Below are 21,633 nucleotides of genomic sequence, written 5' to 3' on the forward strand. Positions count from 1 at the left end.
TTTCAATAGCTAAAGCACGACACGATGCTAACGTTCAGAATGGGTTATATAGCACCTTTCAGAGCAAGGTTCCAAATATTAAAAAACAAAAACAACATATAGCAAGTCATACAATCAAGGGCAGTTTAAAAACTAGAAACATAAAGAAAAGACGACAACATGGCAGTCATAACAATCTCCTATATAAAGAGTAAAAAACATTCTGTGTAAAGGTGAGTTTTCAAAAGTGACTTAAACACAGGCACAGGTGGTGCTAATCTTACATGCAGATGTAATTTTGTAGATTTATGTACTGTTCTTTATGAACTTTTAATCTTTTAAACCAATGACCTCTTCCTTCAGGAAAGGATTCCATATAAGCCTTGTGGCTTCTTCCTTTCCTTGCATTGTATTTTTGTTTCTTTGATATGTTATTGTCTATTTTTTGTACTATATGCTAAATAAATAAACCTAAACCTAAACATGCACCGGTAGAGCATTCCATAGTCTGGGTGCCCGGGCGGAAAAGGCCCGACCACCTCTGGTGACTAGGTCCGTCCTATAAGGATCTCTAGTAGGGCCTTATCTGAAGATCTGAGGGTGCGTTTAGATTTAGGTGGGGACAACAGCATTTCTATAGGATGTAGGTATCGGGGCCAGTAGTCCGTTCAGGGCTTTATAGGTGAAAAGTAACATTTTAAAGTCGCATCTGGCTCTCACTGGCAGCCAGTGCAGAGTGGCAAGTACAGTACGGGTGTAATATGGTCTCGTTTCTTTGTATTGGTAAGCAGAACGGGCAGCAGAATTTTGAATTAACTGTAGGCGGGATGTGGTTTTCTTGCTAAGGCCGCAGTCGAGGGAATTGCAGTAGTCGAGGCGTGATGATAAATGAGGGCATGTATAACTATCTCGATGTCTTGGGGTGACAGGAATTGATTTTAGCAATATTTCTAAAAGGGACACTTCACCCTTTTTGCAAAAAAATATATGTTAATGACTTTTAGAAGCTTTAGAACACTTTCCTGGGGGTCTTTATGTGTGTAATATGTGGTTTTAGATAGTTTAGATTGTAGCAGTGAGCCCGGTGTCTCTGATGTCATGGACACTGGGCTCACTTCCTTCCTGGACTACATGTTGTCTCAGTAAGACAGCTCTCCCCCCTATCCACAAGGAGGAGCAGTGCACCAAATAATTATGGGAATTGTAGTCCAGGAAGGTAGTGAGACCAGTGTCCATGACATCAGAGACACTGGGCTCACTGCTACAATCTAAAATATCTAAAACCACATATTACACACATAAAGACCCCCCAGGAAAGTGTTCTAAAGCTTCCAAACATCATTAACATATATATTTTTGCAAAAAGGGTGAAGTGTCCCTTTAACCCATTCTGACCGGGAACCCGTTTTGGTGTCAGCATCGTGTTATGCTTTATCTATTGAAAAATAGCAGATCTACAAGCTCATAGCGCGCCACCGAGTGGCGCGCTACGAGCTTGTAGATCTGCTATTTTTGAAAAATCGACGAAGAACGACTGACATTTTTAGAATCTGATCTCAGGTCAGAATGGGTTAATCAGACCAGTGTGTGTCCCCAGTGGAAACCTCGTATGAATCTGATCTCAGGTCAGAATGGGTTAATTGGAAATAGCATGATTAGCACAACCGTCGTTACCTGGATGGCGCAGTTGCGGCCCGTCCAGCCGGGGCTGCAGAGGCAGCGGCCCGTCGCCGGGTCGCACGCCGAGTTGACGCTGCAGTAGCAGTTGTTGTTGCACTGGGGCCCCCAGGAGCCCGGGTGGCACGTGCACCGCCCGCTGTCCTGGTCGCACTTCCCCTTCTGGCAGAGGCAGGCGTTCTCGCAGTTGGGCCCCCAGCGGTTGTGGTGGCAGGCGCACGCGCCCGTCAGGTCGTCGCACTGGCCGTTGGGGTGGCACGTGCACTTTCCTTTACAGTCCGGGCCCCAGAACTGGGCCGGGCACTCTGTGGGGGGGGGGGGGGGGGGGGGGGGAGAGGGGGGGGGACAATGTGGTCAGTATAAAGTGTATGTAGTATTGTATGTGTAATTTTATCCCACGATTTTGTAACCCATTTTTCACCCCTGTGTCAATCATCTAATGTGATCCTGGGCTCTACACACCCTCCGCCAACCTAGTCCCCATATATGGGGGACAAGGGGAGACCAACCTAGTCCCCATATATGGGGGACATGGGGAGACCAACCTAGTCCCCATATATGGGGGACATGGGGAGACCAACCTAGTCCCCATATATGGGGGACAAGGGGAGACCAACCTAGTCCCCATATATGGGGGACAAGGGGAGACCAACCTAGTCCCCATATATGGGGGACAAGGGGAGAGCAACGGACTTAACTCCTGCTTCCTTCATGCCTGAGTGTCCAAGTTGCTCCTTTACACCTGACAGGGGGGAGTTTCCCTGGTTGGACGTATAGCGCGTGGAAGGAACACGTTATTCCAACCAGTTCCTTTCCCCTCCATCAGGCGCCCCGGCTGGCCAGGGGGAGGCAGTTTAGAGACCAGGATTACTGCATGTTTTTTGTGAGGGTATACCTACCCTAGGGGACACAGGGAGAACATTATTGTATGTGTAACGAACAGCACATACTGGTGCGTCCCCTCACACAAGATATCAGAGTGAAATATGGACATGAGGGTATTGATTTGAGCTCACTCTTTGTGGGCACTAACAGAGAGACTTTACGTATGGTATATTGCTACATGCCTGCCTGTCACCTGTGGAGCAATAGAGAGCTCCTGTTGTAAAGGGATTCTGTATTGTTGTGTATTGTATATTTTAATGTATTGTACCTTTTAAAGTTTTTGATTCATGTTTTTTTTTAATTATTGTTTGGACCCAATGTCTTATACATGCGTGTCAATAAAGTAACTAACTAACTAACTAACTAGTGTTTGAGTGGTTTGTAGAGCCTCTATGTTTTGTTGTAAGTGTATTGTTCTGTGTCGACATGTTTAATGTATTGTGTTGTCTTTGTACTGTATTCATTGTGTTGTTCCCGAGGACCCCCTCTAAAACCAGATGATACATCTCAAGGGGCTATCCTCTAGTCTAAAGGAAATACATTTTCAATATATAAATGTCATCCTCTTTCTTACACTTTCAACGGACGATAGAAGTAAGTATAGCCTTATACTGTTTGCTTATGATATTGATATTGTTTGATTGACCTGACCTTTATAGTAAAAAAAACAATCAAACAAACGAAAGAAACAGGCAAAGCGACAAGTCTAAATTGCAAAAGGTTAGCCTTACTGGTGTCACAGCTAGCTCCGAAGTATCCATGACGACATCGGCACTCGTTTGGTCTGACGCACACCTCGTTCTCCTTGCAGGTGAAGTTGCCTTCGCAGAGAGCTATTAGGGTAGAGAATCAGAGAATCGAACTTTAGTGTCACATCAAATTCTTGGTTGTGCAGCAGCTCATCATTGCAGTTAAAAAGAAAGAAAGTGCATATTAGTACATGACTAATCTACATGGTACAATATGTATGCATATAAACATAATTAAATAAAGTGATGTAGCCTATATGTGTATATATATATAGAGTATAGTCTCTACTAAAGGAGACCAGTCCGTTCAGTCTGTTTGTGGCGTCACCAGTCCTAGCTCTTGTTCAGCAGTCTAATTGTGGACCGGTAGAAACTGTTCAATAGTCTGGTGGTGCTGCTCTTGATGCTCATATAGCGTTTGCCCGGCCGTGGGCGAGACAGGTTCATGTGTTCTATATCATTCCATAACATAGATAGGATGGTACATATATTATAATACTATGACATGTGATGGGGGAAAGTAGACCCTTTAAGCAGTTACTATTACTTTAAGAGTGTGCAGCCGAGCTGTGCCCAAGCAAGGTCACTGAGTGACAAGAAAGATTGCGAGTAAGATAGTGTCGGAAAAAAGATAAACACGTCAGAATTCTCCAAGACCGACAAGCGTCTGTCCTGTGCTTCGAGGGGCCCCCCGATCTGCGGACTGATATGATCGAATCTGATTCGTGATGTATACAGGTCGTATCTGCTTTCATATGTGTCTTTGCTGTTCATATGTATATCACATGACCCATTCAATTTGGGATAATTATGGGCAATCAATAAATGCCAGATCGTGTGAATCCATGATTTTAAGTGTACAGCCTGTTTATTGGACTGATTAGATAACCCTCTCACAGAATGGCGCATCACATGCATTGATAAATATTATAACACATACGTGTTGGACACTCGTCTCCCAGCTGACCCCATCCGCCGCAGCACACAGACCCCGGTGACCTGCAGAGAGAAGAAGTGTCGAGGCAAACATGAAGCACGTCGTTGCACATTAACAGAAACAGAGTAAACACAGCATGAAGCAGCTATACGTATAGCTCAGGTCTTTAGATCTCTGGCTTTTCCTCATTGATGTGGTGGTCCACGGCTAAGCATGCGGTGCATTGTGTTAGGATGATTCCACATGCTTAGCACATGCACGTCGTGTAGTAATCGTGAGAATGTGTGTCTCTCCACTCTCTCCGATTGATAAATAGGGTCACGCTCAGAGCTCTCCATAACCTATTAACCCTTGCCTGCAGGGTCGATTTCGTCGACTAAATACTGTGACGAAAACTAAATAAAACTAACAATGAAAACTAAGCTATGATGTCTACAACTAAGAATAAATATATTGACAGTTTTGTCAACAAATGAAAACTAGACTAAAATGTTAGGAAGGGACTAACTAGTGGACAGGAGAGCCAGTATAAGTCATTTTACACTTGTTTGGATGCTGTAAATCTACAAGATCTACAAGCTCACAGCGCGATTTTACAGCAAGTGTCAAATCAGTCATTACGGCGGCATCAAAATACATTTCAGTCGACTAAATCAACTGTAGATTTAGTCGACTAAAATCGTATGATATTCAGTCGACTAAAACTATAGACTAACACTAAAAACATTCCAGGTGACAAAAATGTGACTTAAACTATTCAAGAGACTAAAACTAAGATCAAAATGTGCTGCCAGAATCGTCTTGGCTGTCTTGTAAGCGTCCGACAGACAGTGGTCGAGTCTTTGAAGTGTGAACCTGTGGTGAACCAGGGCTGGACTGAGACAACAACTCAGCCCCGACATTTTCGCATAATTTGGCCCAGACTGGTTCACCACAACCAGTGTGCAAATACTCTACTGACTTTTCGGGTCGAGGCCCATATACAAATACTTGGTCCATTTTCATCACCGCTAAACCCCTTTAATCCCTAAAAACTTCTTTGCCTTTGTTTTTTTTATTATTTGGAAAAACACTTAGCCAAAACAACTAGCCAATCAATTGACACGTTGTGAACTTGTATAGACTGGACATTTTAACTACTCAAAAATGCAGATCTACAAGCTTACAACACGCTGCAACGCCAAGCGCTGGAGGGCTGTGAGCTAAAGTGTTTAGGGATGAAATGATGTCCGTCAGGAAGGGATGGTTGCGTGTCTTCTTCCTCCCACGCCTGTGACCTCCGGCGGCCCCAACAACACTTCAGCTTCCTCTGAAGTGCTGGGAGTAAATATATGGCATTCTGCCTTGAAATGATGAGCAAAGCAAAGGAAAGGTAGCATGTTTACCCTGCAGGGTAACTGGACTAAGGAAAGAAAAGGTACTATGTTTACCCTGCAGGATAACTGGACTAAGGAAAGGAAAGGTACCATGTTTACCCTGCAGGGTAACTGGACTAAGGAAAGGAAAGGTACCATGTTTACCCTGCAGGGTAACTGGACTAAGGAAAGGAAAGGTACCATGTTTACCCTGCAGGGTAACTGGACTAAGGAAAGGAAAGGTACTATGTTTACCCAGGGTAACTGGACTAAGGAAAGGAAAGGTACTATGTTTACCCAGGGTAACTGGACTAAGGAAAGGAAAGGTACTATGTTTACCCAGGGTAACTGGACTAAGGAAAGGAAAGGTACTATGTTTACCCAGGGTAACTGGACTAAGGAAAGGAAAGGTACCATGTTTACCCTGCAGGGTAACTGGACTAAGGAAAGGAAAGGTACCATGTTTACCCAGGGTAACTGGACTAAGGAAAGGAAAGGTACCATGTTTACCCAGGGTAACTGGACTAAGGAAAGGAAAGGTACTATGTTTACCCAGGGTAACTGGACTAAGGAAAGGAAAGGTACTATGTTTACCCAGGGTAACTGGACTAAGGAAAGGAAAGGTACCATGTTTACCCTGCAGGGTAACTGGACTAAGGAAAGGAAAGGTACCATGTTTACCCTGCAGGGTAACTGGACTAAGGAAAGGAAAGGTACCATGTTTACCCTGCAGGGTAACTGGACTAAGGAAAGGAAAGGTACTATGTTTACCCAGGGTAACTGGACTAAGGAAAGGAAAGGTACTATGTTTACCCAGGGTAACTGGACTAAGGAAAGGAAAGGTACCATGTTTACCCTGCAGGGTAACTGGACTAAGCTCAATAACTTGTTTACAGCCAGGCCCTGCTCATAGAACATTTCATGGTAGGGGTTCAATGCCTTGTTCAGCGGTGGTAATTTTAACGTGCCGTTCCGGGGATACGAACTATAGCGACCTTCACGATACCAAGACCGCTCCGCAAACTGTTCGGCCATCGCTGCCTCAGAGAGCAGAGAGCCATCAAACACAAATGTTTGGTGAAACCATGTGACTTGATTCCATTAGAAATGCATTGAGGCGACCCATGACACACAGAAGACACAGGACACATAAAGTGTGTCTTGCGTGTGTCTCAGGTGTGAGTGAGTCCTAAATGAACTGGTGGGCCTGTCCACATAAAAACAACAATTGAACAAAAACAATTCCTTTTTATGAATTGAATTATACGCCTGGCTGCGCTATGAACTTGTAGGTCTGTTATTTTTTTAAGAAATCGTGAAAATGTGAGCAAATCTTTGAATATATATATTCTTTCAGAGCGTTTTGAACTCAAATCTTTGCTTCTGGGAGGTATACCTGGAATAACATATTTTCAGATGGGGGTCGGCGGCAAATTACATATAATTTTTGGGGTCCTTGACATGAAATATTGAGAACCAGTGAACCACTGATATAGAAACATGAGGTATTTCAGAAAGTTAGTAGACATTCTTTAAATTTCAATGTCAGGCCTAAATGGGTTAAATGATTGACTGACTGTCTTAAACGATACAGAGACACCTCCCCGACAACATCGCAGAGACAGTTTGTTTATTTTATATGGACGGCCACAATGCTTACCGGTATTGGAGAAACAATTTAAAGATGACCCCGTGTTATTCTCCAAAGAGAATAACTTCCGTGAACCAACCAGGGGATGAGCGAGTGACGCCAGGACTGCAGCGTTCTATTTAGTACCTCCTTGGTCTGAAAGTCTATTCATTTTTGACTAGTCATTGGTTAGACATGGGTTAAGGTTAGGTTTAGGTGTGCTGCCCCGTGGGAGGTTATAGGTTTAGGGTGAGGGTTTGAGATAGGTTGTAGTTGTAGGACTAATAATGACTGGTCCAACCAATGACTAGTCTAAACCAAAAAACTTTCTAAACTAAAGTACTGCACCCATTTTTTCTGGGACACTGACTTATTCGAAGGGATGCGATTAGAGAGACTGCTCCTCCTATAATCTTGACAAATTCCAGTCGGGCGTTGTATGGAGTTGACCCTGCTTGACCTTTGACACACGGTCAATTCATGTCAGCACTGACTCCGGGAAAGACGGATTGCATTCGTCGTGGTGTTTGTGGCCGTGCGACAAAATGCACTAGTGCAACTTTAAGCAAAGCATGCATTCCTGTTTTGCTCTTTTCAGGATTACACAGATATTTGACTCCTGCCAAAGTTCTGCTGCTCTCTCACGCTCACTCGGCAGAACACGTCACAGCTCTTCAACAACAACTTCTCCATTTTGCACCGAATGACGACAAGCTCTGGGTCTTTGAGGAAGTGTGTATAACCATTGTGATCATTTAATTTTAACCCATTCTGACCTGAGATCAGATTCTAAAAATGTCTTCTACATCCTGACAGTTTTCTGAAAAAGCTATGTTTCTATGTCAGTGGTTCTTTGATTTTTTTTAAATAGGAGTGGCGCGCTACGAGCTTGTAGAGCTGCTATTTTTCAATAGTTAAAGCATAACATAATGCTAACACAAAATTTGGGGTATTTGTACATCTCAGAGGCAAATATTTCACTTTTTACACCACTACTACTTATTTGAAAACTTTAAGTTACTATGTAGATTTTGATTATTATTGTTACAAAACATACATTAATTAACCATGAACTGCATCCCTGTATGCATTTCGTCCATGTGAAAATAGCCGGTCTACAAGCGTGAGCTTGTAGATCGGCTATTTTCAAATGATAATTTATTATACATTTGAAAACTTGAAATGGGATATTATTGGGCATACTGAGCACATTTACTTTTGGTACTTTTTTAAGTGCATTTTGATACTCAATAAATACGTAGTATTTCTATATATATTGCAGTATCGATACTTTTACTCCCGTACAAAAATGTGAGTACTTGTTCGTTCCACCACAATTTTGTGACACATCCAACATGTGGCTTAGTTATTATTCAGCAGTTATAATTTAGTAACATGAGGATATCGGCAGGAAATGTTTCACCAGATGAACGAAGTCACATGACTTAGACTAAAGACCTAAATATTGAACTTGAACAGCATGTATAAATGCCTCCGTGGATCATGTGACTCCTCGGGGGATTGAAGATCAGCCACGTATTAAACGCTTTATGACGGGGTCACCCGCGCAGACCCCGCGGGTCTGTATTTGACCCCCTTGGAAATGAAACGGATTGAAAACCCGCTGGCCTGCAAATCTTCTTCATATAGCTTCGCCCTTATGCCCTCGGATACAAAGATATTGGATTAAGATATTTGAGACGCTCGTCTGATATTTTGAGTATTCATATTGACCACCCGATCCTGTACTATTAATTAATTCTGGGTTTGTCACTAGACTCCATGCCTATGTTGACGAAAGCACAGAAACAACTCTTCTCATATGGTCTGATTACAGCGAAAGAACTAATTCTGACACACTGGAAGAAGGAAGAGGCTCCTGCATTTAAGCATTGGCTGAATTAAATGACTAGTTCACTACACTTCGTCTTGAGAGAATAAGGTATGTCCTGAGAAACAGGGAGAGACAGTTTGATAAGGTTTGGCTGCCCCCTTGTCCATTACCTGAGTAGAAACGATTAATAGACAGGATACCATTGATATGGTTGACTGTACGCCAGTTTCTTTTCAGATGTTTTCCATGAGCTTTCTATCATCTTATTATATAGTATGCAGTGTCACTGAGCAGTATGGGTGGGAGGGTTAACCCATTCTGAACGGGAACCCATGTTGGTGTTAGCATCATGTTATGCTTTAGCTATTGAAAAATAGCAGACCTACAAGCTAGCGCGCCACCGAGTGGCGCGCTACGAGCTTGTAGGTCTGCTATTTTTGAAAAATCGAAGAACGACTGACATTTTTAGAATCTGATCTCAGGTCAGAATGGGTTAATCAGACCAGTGTGTGTCCAGTGGAAACCTCGTATGAATCTGATCTCAGGTCAGAATGGGTTAAGGGATTTCTTTCTCTTTTTTGTTCATATCATAATGTTTTGTAATAATTTATAATCTGTTCAATAAAAACATATTTGACCAAAACTAAAAAAAGAAACACTGGCCTATATTATATTATATAATAATTATTATTATTATGACATGTCCAGATTCAGGATGCTGGGGTTCATGTGGTTATAGTTAGAGGCCATTCAAGTGCAACATCTCAAATGTATGCACACTTTTCCTGGGCTGTGTGTGCTCCAGTTCCTGTTGATTTCATTGGATATCATTGGTCATCTGACCAGTTTCATTGGCTTTCATTGGATCAAATCGACAGGAACTGGAGCACACACAGCCCAGGAAAAGTGTGGATAGAGCGTCGCAGTCCGGCCCCCTCGAGAGACCCGGAAAATAAATCCCCGTTCATTTCCCCTCATAGACTTTTCAGAAAGTATTTATTTAAAGATGTTTATACGCCGCGGACAAAGACAACTCTTGTCGTGACAAATCATGACAAACAAACACAATTTTTCGGGGCTGAACAAATAATTAGAAAGAAGAAGAAAACACTTTTTTTGTAATTATTTGTTTGGTCCAAAATATTGTGTTTGTTGTCATGATTTGTCACGACAAGAGTTGGCTTTGAGCGACGCTTATAAGGTCTTTAAATAAATACGTCTTGAAATGTCTATGAGGGAAAAATGCATTGGGAACTATTTCCTGGGCCTGGCGTCGTCATGAAAGGGGGCGGGACTGCAACGCTCTATTGGCGGGCCAGTTAAATTAAGGGGACAAGATGGACAAACTGCTGGACACTTCAAAAATTGACATGGTCATCCATGGTCATCCATGGTCATCCATCCACCAGTCAGTGGTATTGTGGTTAGAGTGTCCGCCCTGAAACTGGGAGGTCGGTGGTTCGATCCCCGGGCCGGGTCATATTATACCAAAGACTGTAAAAACGAGACCCAAAAACGCCATCCCTGCTTGGCACTACTCAGCATCAATGGGTTGGATCAAATCAACTAACATAGGATGTAGCCTCCCTACACTTTCCTCACTCTATTCCAACCAGAATAATTAGGAAGGCAAAATAAAATCATTGCAGACAACTCCCATCCTGCACATCACCTCTTCAATCTCCTCCCATCAGGCAGGAGATATAGAAGTATCCAGAGCTCAACATCTCGCTTCAGGGATAGCACTTACCCCGTAGCCATTAGACATCTGAACTCATAGAAATATGCATATATAGCACTTTAAAAAACTGAATGTAATTTCCTATGATGCTGGTTTCTGTATTGTATTATCCTTCTTGTTTGTGTATCTATGGTTGTCTGTATATGTTGAGTATGAACCAAGACAAATTCCTATATCAACTTGTTGACATGGCAAATAAATAATTGAATCTTGAATCTAATCAAAATGATTCACAGGCGCAACACGGCTTATGACCGCTCCAAGACATGGGTCAAAAGTTTCTCTGCGGTAACACATGTGTGACAAATCATACGACTTTTGACTTTGACGGTAACAGGACAGGACACACTGCGACACAGACTGGACCGCAGTGGAATCTACGAAGCTCTCGGTGACGAGAACAGCTTCACAGTGTGAAGCCAAGCTCTTTGGTTTATATCGTTGTTGCATCTCAGTTGGAAACTGGATTGAGAAATGCATGCAGAGAGCATGGCTTTTTTTGATAAGATCAACTATTTGTCCTTTTTTTGCTCCAGGAACACTCCCACTGCTTGCTATAGCCTGTAACTAACCGCACATTCCTTCAGTTTGATGTCCATCTGGCTGCTTCAGCCTGACTTTAATCCATTTTGGGTCGGAACCCCTTTTGGTGTTATAGCACTATGTTATGCTTTAGCTATTGAAAAATAGCAGATCTACAAGCTCATGGCGCGCCACCGAGTGGCGCGCTACGAGCTTGTAGGTCTGCTATTTTTTTTTTAATCGAAGAACGACTGACATTAGAAACATAGCTTTTTCAGAAAAACTGTCAGGATGTAGAAGACATTTTTTAGAATCTGATCTCAGGTCAGAATGGGTTAACACAGTTGTTCTCAACCTGTGGTCCCTGAGAGGGGTCCAGGTGGTCCCCAGTGGTCCGGGGACCACCAGTGGTCCCTGAGAGGGGTCCAGGTGGTCCCCAGCTAAATGATGGAGAGTTGGTAACCAAATGGGACGGCCTTATAGATCCTCTTGAGATCGTAAAATGAATGAATATCATTTTACGCTCGTAAGAGTTAAAATTATTCTGCATTATGTAACTTACAAGAAGTCTACAGTACATACACAATTAGAGACTGTAGAATAATTGTTATTTTGATCAAAGTTTGCCTGATATCTCTCCTAATGGTACCAACATCAATACAACCTGTTATCTCTCCTAATGGTACCAACATGGATATGGACCCTGATATCTCTCCTAATGGTACCAACATCACCACAGCACGGACCCTGATATCTCTCCTAATGGTACCAACACAGCATGGACCCTGATATCTCTCCTAATGGTACCAACATCGACACAGCATGGACCCTGATATCTCTCCTAACGGTACCAACATGGATACAGCATGGACCCTGATATCTCTCCTAATGGTACCAACATGGATACAGCGTGGACCCTGATATCTCTCCTAATGGTACCAACATGGATACAGCGTGGACCCTGATATCTCTCCTAACGGTACCAACACAGCACGGACCCTGATATCTCTCCTAATGGTACCAACATGGATACAGCGTGGACCCTGATATCTCTCCTAATGGTACCAACATCGACACAGCACGGACCCTGATATCTCTCCTAACGGTACCAACACAGCACGGACCCTGATATCTCTCCTAATGGTACCAACATCGACACAGCACGGACCCTGATATCTCTCCTAATGGTACCAACATAGACACAGCACGGACCCTGATATCTCTCCTAATGGTACCAACATCAACACAGCATGGACCCTGATATCTCTCCTAATGGTACCAACATCGATACAGCATGGACCCTGATATCTCTCCTAATGGTACCAACATGGATACAGCGTGGACCCTGATATCTCTCCTAACGGTACCAACACAGCGTGGACCCTGATATCTCTCCTAATGGTACCAACACAGCACGGACCCTGATATCTCTCCTAATGGTACCAACATCGACACAGCATGGACCTTGATATCTCTCCTAATGGTACCAACATAGCACGGACCCTGATATCTCTCCTAATGGTACCAACATCGATACAGCACGGACCCTGATATCTCTCCTAATGGTACCAACATGGACCCTGATATCTCTCCTAATGGTACCAACATAGACACAGCATGGACCCTGATATCTCTCCTAATGGTACCAACACAGCATGGACCCTGATATCTCTCCTAATGGTACCAACATAGACACAGCACGGACCCTGATATCTCTCCTAATGGTACCAACATCACCACAGCATGGACCCTGATATCTCTCCTAATGGTACCAACATAGACACAGCACGGACCCTGATATCTCTCCTAATGGTACCAACATCGACACAGCACGGACCCTGATATCTCTCCTAATGGTACCAACATAGACACAGCATGGACCCTGATATCTCTCCTAATGGTACCAACATAGACACAGCACGGACCCTGATATCTCTCCTAATGGTACCAACATGGACCCTGATATCTCTCCTAATGGTACCAACATCGACACAGCACGGACCCTGATATCTCTCCTAATGGTACCAACATCAACAGCACGGACCCTGATATCTCTCCTAATGGTACCAACACAGACACAGCATGGACCCTGATATCTCTCCTAATGGTACCAACATCGACACAGCACGGACCCTGATATCTCTCCTAATGGTACCAACATAGACACAGCACGGACCCTGATATCTCTCCTAATGGTACCAACATCACCACAGCATGGACCCTGATATCTCTCCTAATGGTACCAACATAGACACAGCACGGACCCTGATATCTCTCCTAATGGTACCAACATAGACACAGCACGGACCCTGATATCTCTCCTAATGGTACCAACATGGACCCTGATATCTCTCCTAATGGTACCAACATCGACACAGCACGGACCCTGATATCTCTCCTAATGGTACCAACATCAACAGCACGGACCCTGATATCTCTCCTAATGGTACCAACACAGACACAGCATGGACCCTGATATCTCTCCTAATGGTACCAACATCGACACAGCACGGACCCTGATATCTCTCCTAATGGTACCAACACAGACACAGCATGGACCCTGATATCTCTCCTAATGGTACCAACATCGACACAGCACGGACCCTGATATCTCTCCTAATGGTACCAACATAGACACAGCACGGACCCTGATATCTCTCCTAATGGTACCAACATCAACACAGCATGGACCCTGATATCTCTCCTAATGGTACCAACATCAACAGCACGGACCCTGATATCTCTCCTAATGGTACCAACATAGATACAGCACGGACCCTGATATCTCTCCTAATGGTACCAACATAGACACAGCACGGACCCTGATATCTCTCCTAATGGTACCAACATAGACACAGCATGGACAAAATCCTATTCCACGGAATAACAGAACATTCAGAGTTCTGGGTTTGAGAGGCTAAATGCCATGGAATGGTGGTCCGAATGGTGCCCTTGATACAAGAAGCCACTGCTTTAACACACTATAGGGCCTCACTTACACCTTTCGATCTAGCATACAACATTAATGCATGCTAGATCCAATGGGAGTCACATGGTTTGACACAACATTTTTGTTGTACGGCTTTCGGCTGTGTTTCGACTGCCCCCCTCCCCCTCCCCCTCCCCTCATACAACACACATGTTGTGTCAAACCATGTGACTCCCATTTGGAAATGCATTGTGAGCTTGCATCAGTAAACGCGTCTCATGCATCAGCTATACATCAATCTGTTGCGAAGGTGTGAGTCAGGCCTAAGAGCACATGACCTCATTGACAACACACACACACACACACACACACACACACACACACACACACACACACACACAATCATAATAACCAGCCGTACAACGTGCTACACTACATTTCAATATGGGGATGTGAGACTGCAACAGTATACAGGCCAGTGGTCCCCAAACCTTTTCATGTCAAGGACCCCCAAATTGACACTAATTATCCATGCAGGGACCCTCGTAAGAGAAGAGTTCTACGGCTCTAGCAGTGATTCTCAAACCCGTTTAATTTCAAGGACCCCCAGTTTGACATGCATTAGTCTACGGACCCCCATTTAATGTTAATTTCTATCTCTATAGGACCAATCAATAATAATTTAACTCTGAGAGGTACAAATGGAACCTATCATTTAGCTGATGGGGACCCCCTGGGACTCCCTCAAGGACCCCTGGGGGTCCCCGGACCCCACTTTGGGCTACAGTTTGCTTGCTGCATCTTCCCGGTGAAGGAAAACGAATTAAACAAACAAAAACTACAAAACTCTAAACAAACACAACCACCAGAAATCCAAGATATTGTAGCCAAAAAGAAGAAGCGTGTGTATTAAAGTCTGAGTGTATAAATGTAACTGTCCATTTGGTTTAGTTCCAGTTGTTGGAGTTAAATTGGGCCAAGGTTTTACTGTGACAAAGTTTGTGTTATTATTGCTGTTGGGCCAAAAATATAATAATATCTTCAATCTGTGCACACTGTCTGAGGCACAGGAGAGTTGACCTGCATGATCATTAAGGATTGATTGATTGATTGAAGTATGTATTAACAGTATGCAGAATTACAGTAGCCGATACATTTCAAGCACAACTATCATCTCTGCTTTGTAAAACATGCCTATATATAATATAAGGCTGTATATATACATATATCTATATATATATCTATATATAATATAAGGCTGGGGTGTTCAAGGTCGAATATAGGCTGTCCTACATGGTCGTTTTTTTAGGGAAATTGATGATTCTTTTTCAATTTAACTCAACACTTTATGGTCTCCTTCTCGTTCGTGCCTCATTCTGCCCCAAATACTGACTAACATCCCTGTTAAGTATAAAAACACGTAGCAGGACGTGGGCCTACGTTAAAAATAATAATAATCAAAGGAGAAAAAAAACAATATTATATTTGAGCTCATCAGCAGATGCCACGAGTGCTATGCAGATCAGTGCTGTCCAACCAGTGACCCGGGGACCACCCCAGTGACCCGGGGACCACCCCAGTGGTCCCGGGGACCACCCCAGTGGCCCGGGGACCACCCCAGTGACCCACAGGGAAAGGTGGTCCTCAGTTAAAAAGATGATGGAGAGTTGGTAACCAAATGGGCCCATACTTACAGATCTCTAACTCTTGAGAGTGAAACATGTTTTTTTTTTACACTCTCAATAGTTAAACAATTATTGTTAAACATCTGCATTATACTTATTTTACAAGAAAGTCTATCCACAATTATTAGAGAATGTAGACGTTGGTGTGCTATCTCTCCTATAACGGTGCCAACATCAATAGGCTATATATACTATAGCATGGAATTATGGAAAAAGTTTATCCAAAGACAACAAAATATTCTAAGTTTTGGATCTGCTATATTAGGCTACATCTCATCAGATGGTGGTCTGTGGCTCAACTGTAGAATAAATCATGGGTTCCCAACTCAATTAGAGACAGTTAGGGACCAAATGGACCCTTATGGGTCTGTAACTCTGAGAGTGGACAAATGGAACCAAATGGACCCTTATGGGTCTGTAACTCTGAGAGTGGACAAATGGAACCAAATGGACCCTTATGGGTCTGTAGCTCTGAGAGTGGACAAATGGAACCAAATGGACCCTTATGGGTCTGTAGCTCTGAGAGTGGACAAATGGAACCAAATGGACCCTTATGGGTCTGTAGCTCTGAGAGTGGACAAATGGAACCAAATGGACCCTTATGGGTCTGTAGCTCTGAGAGTGGACAAATGGAACCAAATGGACCCTTATGGGTCTGTAGCTCTGAGTGTACACATGGAACCAAATGGACCCTTATGGGTCTGTAGCTCTGAGAGTGTACACATGGAACCAAATGGACCCTTATGGGTCTGTAGCTCTGAGAGTGTACACATGGAACCAAATGGACCCTTATGGGTCTGTAACTCAGAGAGTGTACAAATGGAACCAAATGGACCCTTATGGGTCTGTAGCTCTGAGAGTGTACAAATGGAACCAAATGGACCCTTATGGGTCTGTAACTCAGAGAGTGTACAAATGGAACCAAATGGACCCTTATGGGTCTGTAACTCAGAGAGTGTACAGATGGAACCAAATGGACCCTTATGGGTCTGTAGCTCTGAGAGTGTACACATGGAACCAAATGGACCCTTATGGGTCTGTAACTCAGAGAGTGTACACATTTTGTACACTCTCAGAGTAAAATTGAACAGTGGTTTTACAACATAAATTGGGGTACCAGAGATAGAAATGCCATTAAATCGGGGGTCCGTAGCATATATAATGTGTGTGCAACGGGGGGGGGGGGGGGGGTCCATGAAATGAATATGTTTCAGAACCACTGCTATAGAGCCGTAACAACCCTCCCTTATATCGGGGTCACTGGCATATGTTTTCAAATGGGGGGGGTCCCCGTGACCTAATAAATGTTGATTTAATTTGGGGGGTCCTTGACACGAAACAGTTATAATGCAGGGCCTTGATGTGAGAGAAAACCCACTGGTGTGGAGACTGCATTAGTGCAGCGCCCCCTATGGGGCATTATAAAGCTAGTGGGATCCAGATGTAATTACAAGTACACATCTGGAGCGCTGCTTTCTTCCTCCAATGGACCCGTCCGTCCTCCTCCTCCTCCTCCCTCTAACACGACTCAACTATTTAGGCTTATAATATGATGCGGAGCGAAATCTTTGTTCAAATTATGTAACACGTATTATACTTCTCCAATACTTATACGTGGCCTAATCTAAAGTGATGTAGCCTACATTGAGGGGAGCAGTGGTCCTAAAGTTTCCAACAAGCAGCTGCAGTAGTCTAATACGTCTTTCCATGAATGCGCAACAGTTATTTTCTTTTGAGAGAGTTCCGCTATTCCATTATGGCCAAGTTAACATGCTGTTACCGTATCGTATGGATGCGAATACATGCTTACCCTGGTGTTTTGCATACGTTCCTGCCTTTGGGGTTGAGCTCGACTTGACAGAAACTGGAGCAGATAAATAGACAATAAACAACGGCGACAACAGCGAAATAGTTTTTCAATTCCATTGTACAAGAGGCAGCATCCTTCTTCTAGACGCCAGTTTTTTTTAGCTCCACATTTCTCTCCTTTCTCTCCAAATGGTGTTGTTTTCACTTAATAGTGGCGTCCTCCAACCCCAATGTTGTTGTTTCATCAATAGGGCTATAATCCAACAGCGATTGTAATACTTTTGTCCACTTTATATAAATATCATCCAACAATAAGGGGAGACGCTGGGCTTTGCCGTCCTATAGTCTACGCCATCGACGAAACCCTCAAACATTCGAAAAAGTGTGGCGACAGAAATCCCCAGAGCACGGTAGGCTACGGTCTGGTCTCCCCCCCACCAACCACCCCAACGAAAAGTCCAAGAAAACCCCCCAAAACTAACAGTCGAAATCACGGTATTCTCGAAAGATGGCTTTCCCCCGGTGTCGTGCCCTTATTTCCATGATGGACATTTCTAAAGCAAAAAGAGGAGCTCATTGTTGTGCAAAGAAGCCGAACAACGCGAACGGTCCGCCAAACATCTCCCGTTATATGTAACAAAAATAAAGCCTCTTTCTTTGGTCATTAACGTCTTCGCCGTATTCTTATAAATGTAAGAATAGGCTATAAATGAGGGAGGCAGCTTAGCTTTCTTTCTTTTCCTTTTAACTCTCCGCGAAGATAAAGTTTTTTTTTTAATCCGTAACTTTTTTTTTGTCCTCTGGCTCTCTCGCTGCTCTCAGGAGTGGCAGGAGGGAAATTCCTGATTTGTTACTCTATCCTTTTGGCTGGCTTCAGTCGGACGGCCACAGTCGGAGAGTGTGTGAGAGCTTTAGTGAATGTGCGCCATGTGTGTGTGCGCCACCAAATTTACATAGGAGGGGAGACGGTACGGTGTGTGTGTGTGTGTGTGTAGGCACCACTGGCCATTGTTGTACACAGTCAACATTGTCTTAAATTACGCATGCCGCATCGATTCACATCTGGGATGAAAACTATTACTTCAAGTCATCATCATCATCATAATACAGCAGAATAGAATGTTTTGATTAATTGAAAGTGGTGGGCCCTCTTGTAAACAAGTGTAATGCTGTAATTCTGCAAACTGTTAAATCAATCAAAATAAATTCCATTCGCCATCAATCAGACTTTTATTTGGGTGATTCATAAGCAATGCAAAATATGTATAATAATAATAATAATAATAATTGTATGATCTTCTGTCCAGGGAGGGAGGATGTGTAGGCTATTAAACCACAGTGTGTAACAGCAGCACTGAAGTGTGATTATATTTATGGACCAATGGCGCCATCGTCTGTTTGCATGTGCGAACTGCCATTGGTACCTTTAGTAGGCCATACGCCTAGAAATGAGATATATGGTAAATAATATACATAGATAGGCTACAATATAGCCTATAATGGCTACCGAAGATTACACATTTACTTTATTTGTATATAGCCTACTGTCTTTTCTCGAAGATCTCACTGAATATATACTATCCACCAACCAAAACGGTGTATAATTTGCCTATCATCCAATTCCATGCAGGAGAGAGAGTGGTCAGCTGTTGTATATTTTATAGGCTACACACTTCAGGACACGCACCCGAAAATAGCGGATAATATGCAAGACTAACAATTATTCTACATTCTCTAATTGTGTAGACTTCTTATAAATTAAGTAGGCCTAATGCACATTGTTTAACAACAATGTAACTCTCGTGAAATGAAACCAAATGGTTTCAGTACAGTACAGTACAGTACAGTACAGTACAGTAGCCTATAAAACAATGCTGTCAATTTGTGTGGATGCCTTGGATGTTTTTTAGAGAAACATGGGATAATAATATTATAATGCTTATAGTTAATAATGTTAATAGCACAGCATTAATTGTTGTCATTTGGATTATAACAAATAAGGCCAGTGGTTCCGAAACTTTTTCATGTCAAGGACCCCCACTAATTAGCACGCGGACCCCCACTTGAAAAGATATATGCCAGGGAACATAATATCTTCTCCAGCTCTATAGCAGTGATTCTCAACCCGTTTAATTTCAAGGACCCCCAGATTGACATGCATTATATATAGTCTACGGACACCCATTTAATGGAATTTCTATCTCTGGGACCCCCAATGTATATATTGTAAAATCAAAGTTAATTTAACTCTGAGAGTGTACAAATGGAACCAAATGGACCCTAACCTATAACAGGTCTCATTTACAGACCCATAAGGGTCCATTGGGTCCCTAATTATCATTTAGCTGGGGACCCCCTGGATGTTTAGTTTTGCTTTGATTCATTTGATATATTCATGATACAATTCATATAGAAGAGCAGTACAGAACTAGCAGGATTGCACAAAAAGTCAGAGGACTTAATTCCATTGTGATCCAAATAAATAAATAGTTACAGCATACCAGGTCTTTTACTTGTGTATAAAGCTCTCAATGGTCTCGCACCTTCCTACATGACTGCCTGCCTAAATATGTCCCAAACCGCCCCCTAAGCTAAGGTCTTCCACTGCTGGCCTGCTCGCTTTGCCTAAAAAAATGGCAACTAAAAAAATACGTTGAAGCAGCTTTTTGCTTCTACGGGCCGTCGGCGTGGAACAAGCTCCCACTGTACCTTCGACAGGCAGCCTCTGTAGACATTTTTAAAGCTCAGCTCAAGACCCACTTCTACAACATTGCTTTTAATTGATCTTTTATTTTTTTTGTTATTCATGTCCTCACTGTATTGCATTACTGCTTGTTTTTTAATGTCGTTGCCTTGCTTTTCTTTTATTCTCCGTTGTTCTGTAAAGCACTTTGAGCTGCATTTCATGTCATGAAAGGTGCTTTACAAATAAAGTTTTATTATTATTATTATTATTATATGATAAGAAGATGTGTTAGTATTGTACTAACATTACAATACTAATGACATTTACAACCGGCCATCATAGATCAATAACTTACTCAAGGACCCCTGGGGGTCCCCGGGACCCCACTTAGGGAACCAGTGAAATCGTCTATACAACACATCTAGCATCACATCACACAGCCTAGTTTGAGCCTGAATGCATCAGATCTCATAGTGTGCTGCTGGACCTGTGCCAGAGCTTTATTCATGAGGTATATGAATGATGATGCAAAAATGATGCACATTTTGTAAACAATTGCTAGAATTCCTTGTGCCCTGTGGCCAGAGTTACAGTATCATCACTCCACCACCACCCAGCCCATGTGTGTAGGCTACGTACTGTACACCACGCAAACGTTTCATCTTACAGGACTTCAAGAGTGGAAGAATGACCTCTTGGGGGAATGGATGGAAGCATTGGCATTGTGTGTGTGTGTGTGTGTGTGTGTGTGTGTGTGTGTGTGTGTGTGTGTGTGTGTGTGTTGGTCTACTACAGTGTAGTAGACCAAGACACACACACACACACACACACACACACACACACACACACACACACACACACACACACACACACACACACACACACGATGTTTTAGAGTCTAAAACATCACCAGAGAATTCATATAACAGGAGAGAAGCCCTACGCCTGTGATCAGTGTGGGACCAGGTTTAGCATGAAAGGTACTCTAATAAGTCACCAGTTCATTCACAGGAGAGCTTGTTACTAAATATTTGGACAGAATTATTATTGTTTACAGCATAAACATGAATGGTTAAAGAGTGACACCTGCTGGATATAAACACTTACTGCAGTCATTCTCAAAGCTTTTCATTTTAAAGACACTCGGCTTGATATTGATCAGGACAAAAAGGACGTAGAATAGAATAGAACATGTACGCGTTTATCGTAGTTATT

The 21,633-nt window shown here is 42.9% G+C and overlaps 1 protein-coding gene across 2 annotated transcripts in view; it reads right to left on the reverse strand.

Moving 5' to 3' along the window:
* scarf2 (scavenger receptor class F, member 2) overlaps window positions 1-18,637 on the reverse strand; it is a 59,172-nt gene extending 40,535 nt beyond the window's left edge. Inside the window, exons 1-4 of one of the 2 annotated variants that reach the window (XM_080794430.1) lie at window positions 17,734-18,637; window positions 4,231-4,289; window positions 3,273-3,374; window positions 1,654-1,961 (exon numbers count right to left, since the gene is read on the reverse strand). In XM_080794430.1, coding sequence (XP_080650556.1) covers window positions 1,654-1,961; window positions 3,273-3,374; window positions 4,231-4,289; window positions 17,734-17,849 — 585 coding nt within the window. In that variant the 5' untranslated portion in view covers window positions 17,850-18,637. The remainder of the gene's footprint in view (window positions 1-1,653; window positions 1,962-3,272; window positions 3,375-4,230; window positions 4,290-17,733) is intronic. The other variant, XM_080794429.1, reaches the window with a different exon arrangement.
* Window positions 18,638-21,633: the final 2,996 nt, after the last annotated feature.

The sequence above is a fragment of the Protomyctophum bolini genome, assembly GCF_963924005.1.
Source record: "Protomyctophum bolini genome assembly, chromosome: 22".
Lineage (NCBI taxonomy): Eukaryota > Metazoa > Chordata > Actinopteri > Myctophiformes > Myctophidae > Protomyctophum > Protomyctophum bolini.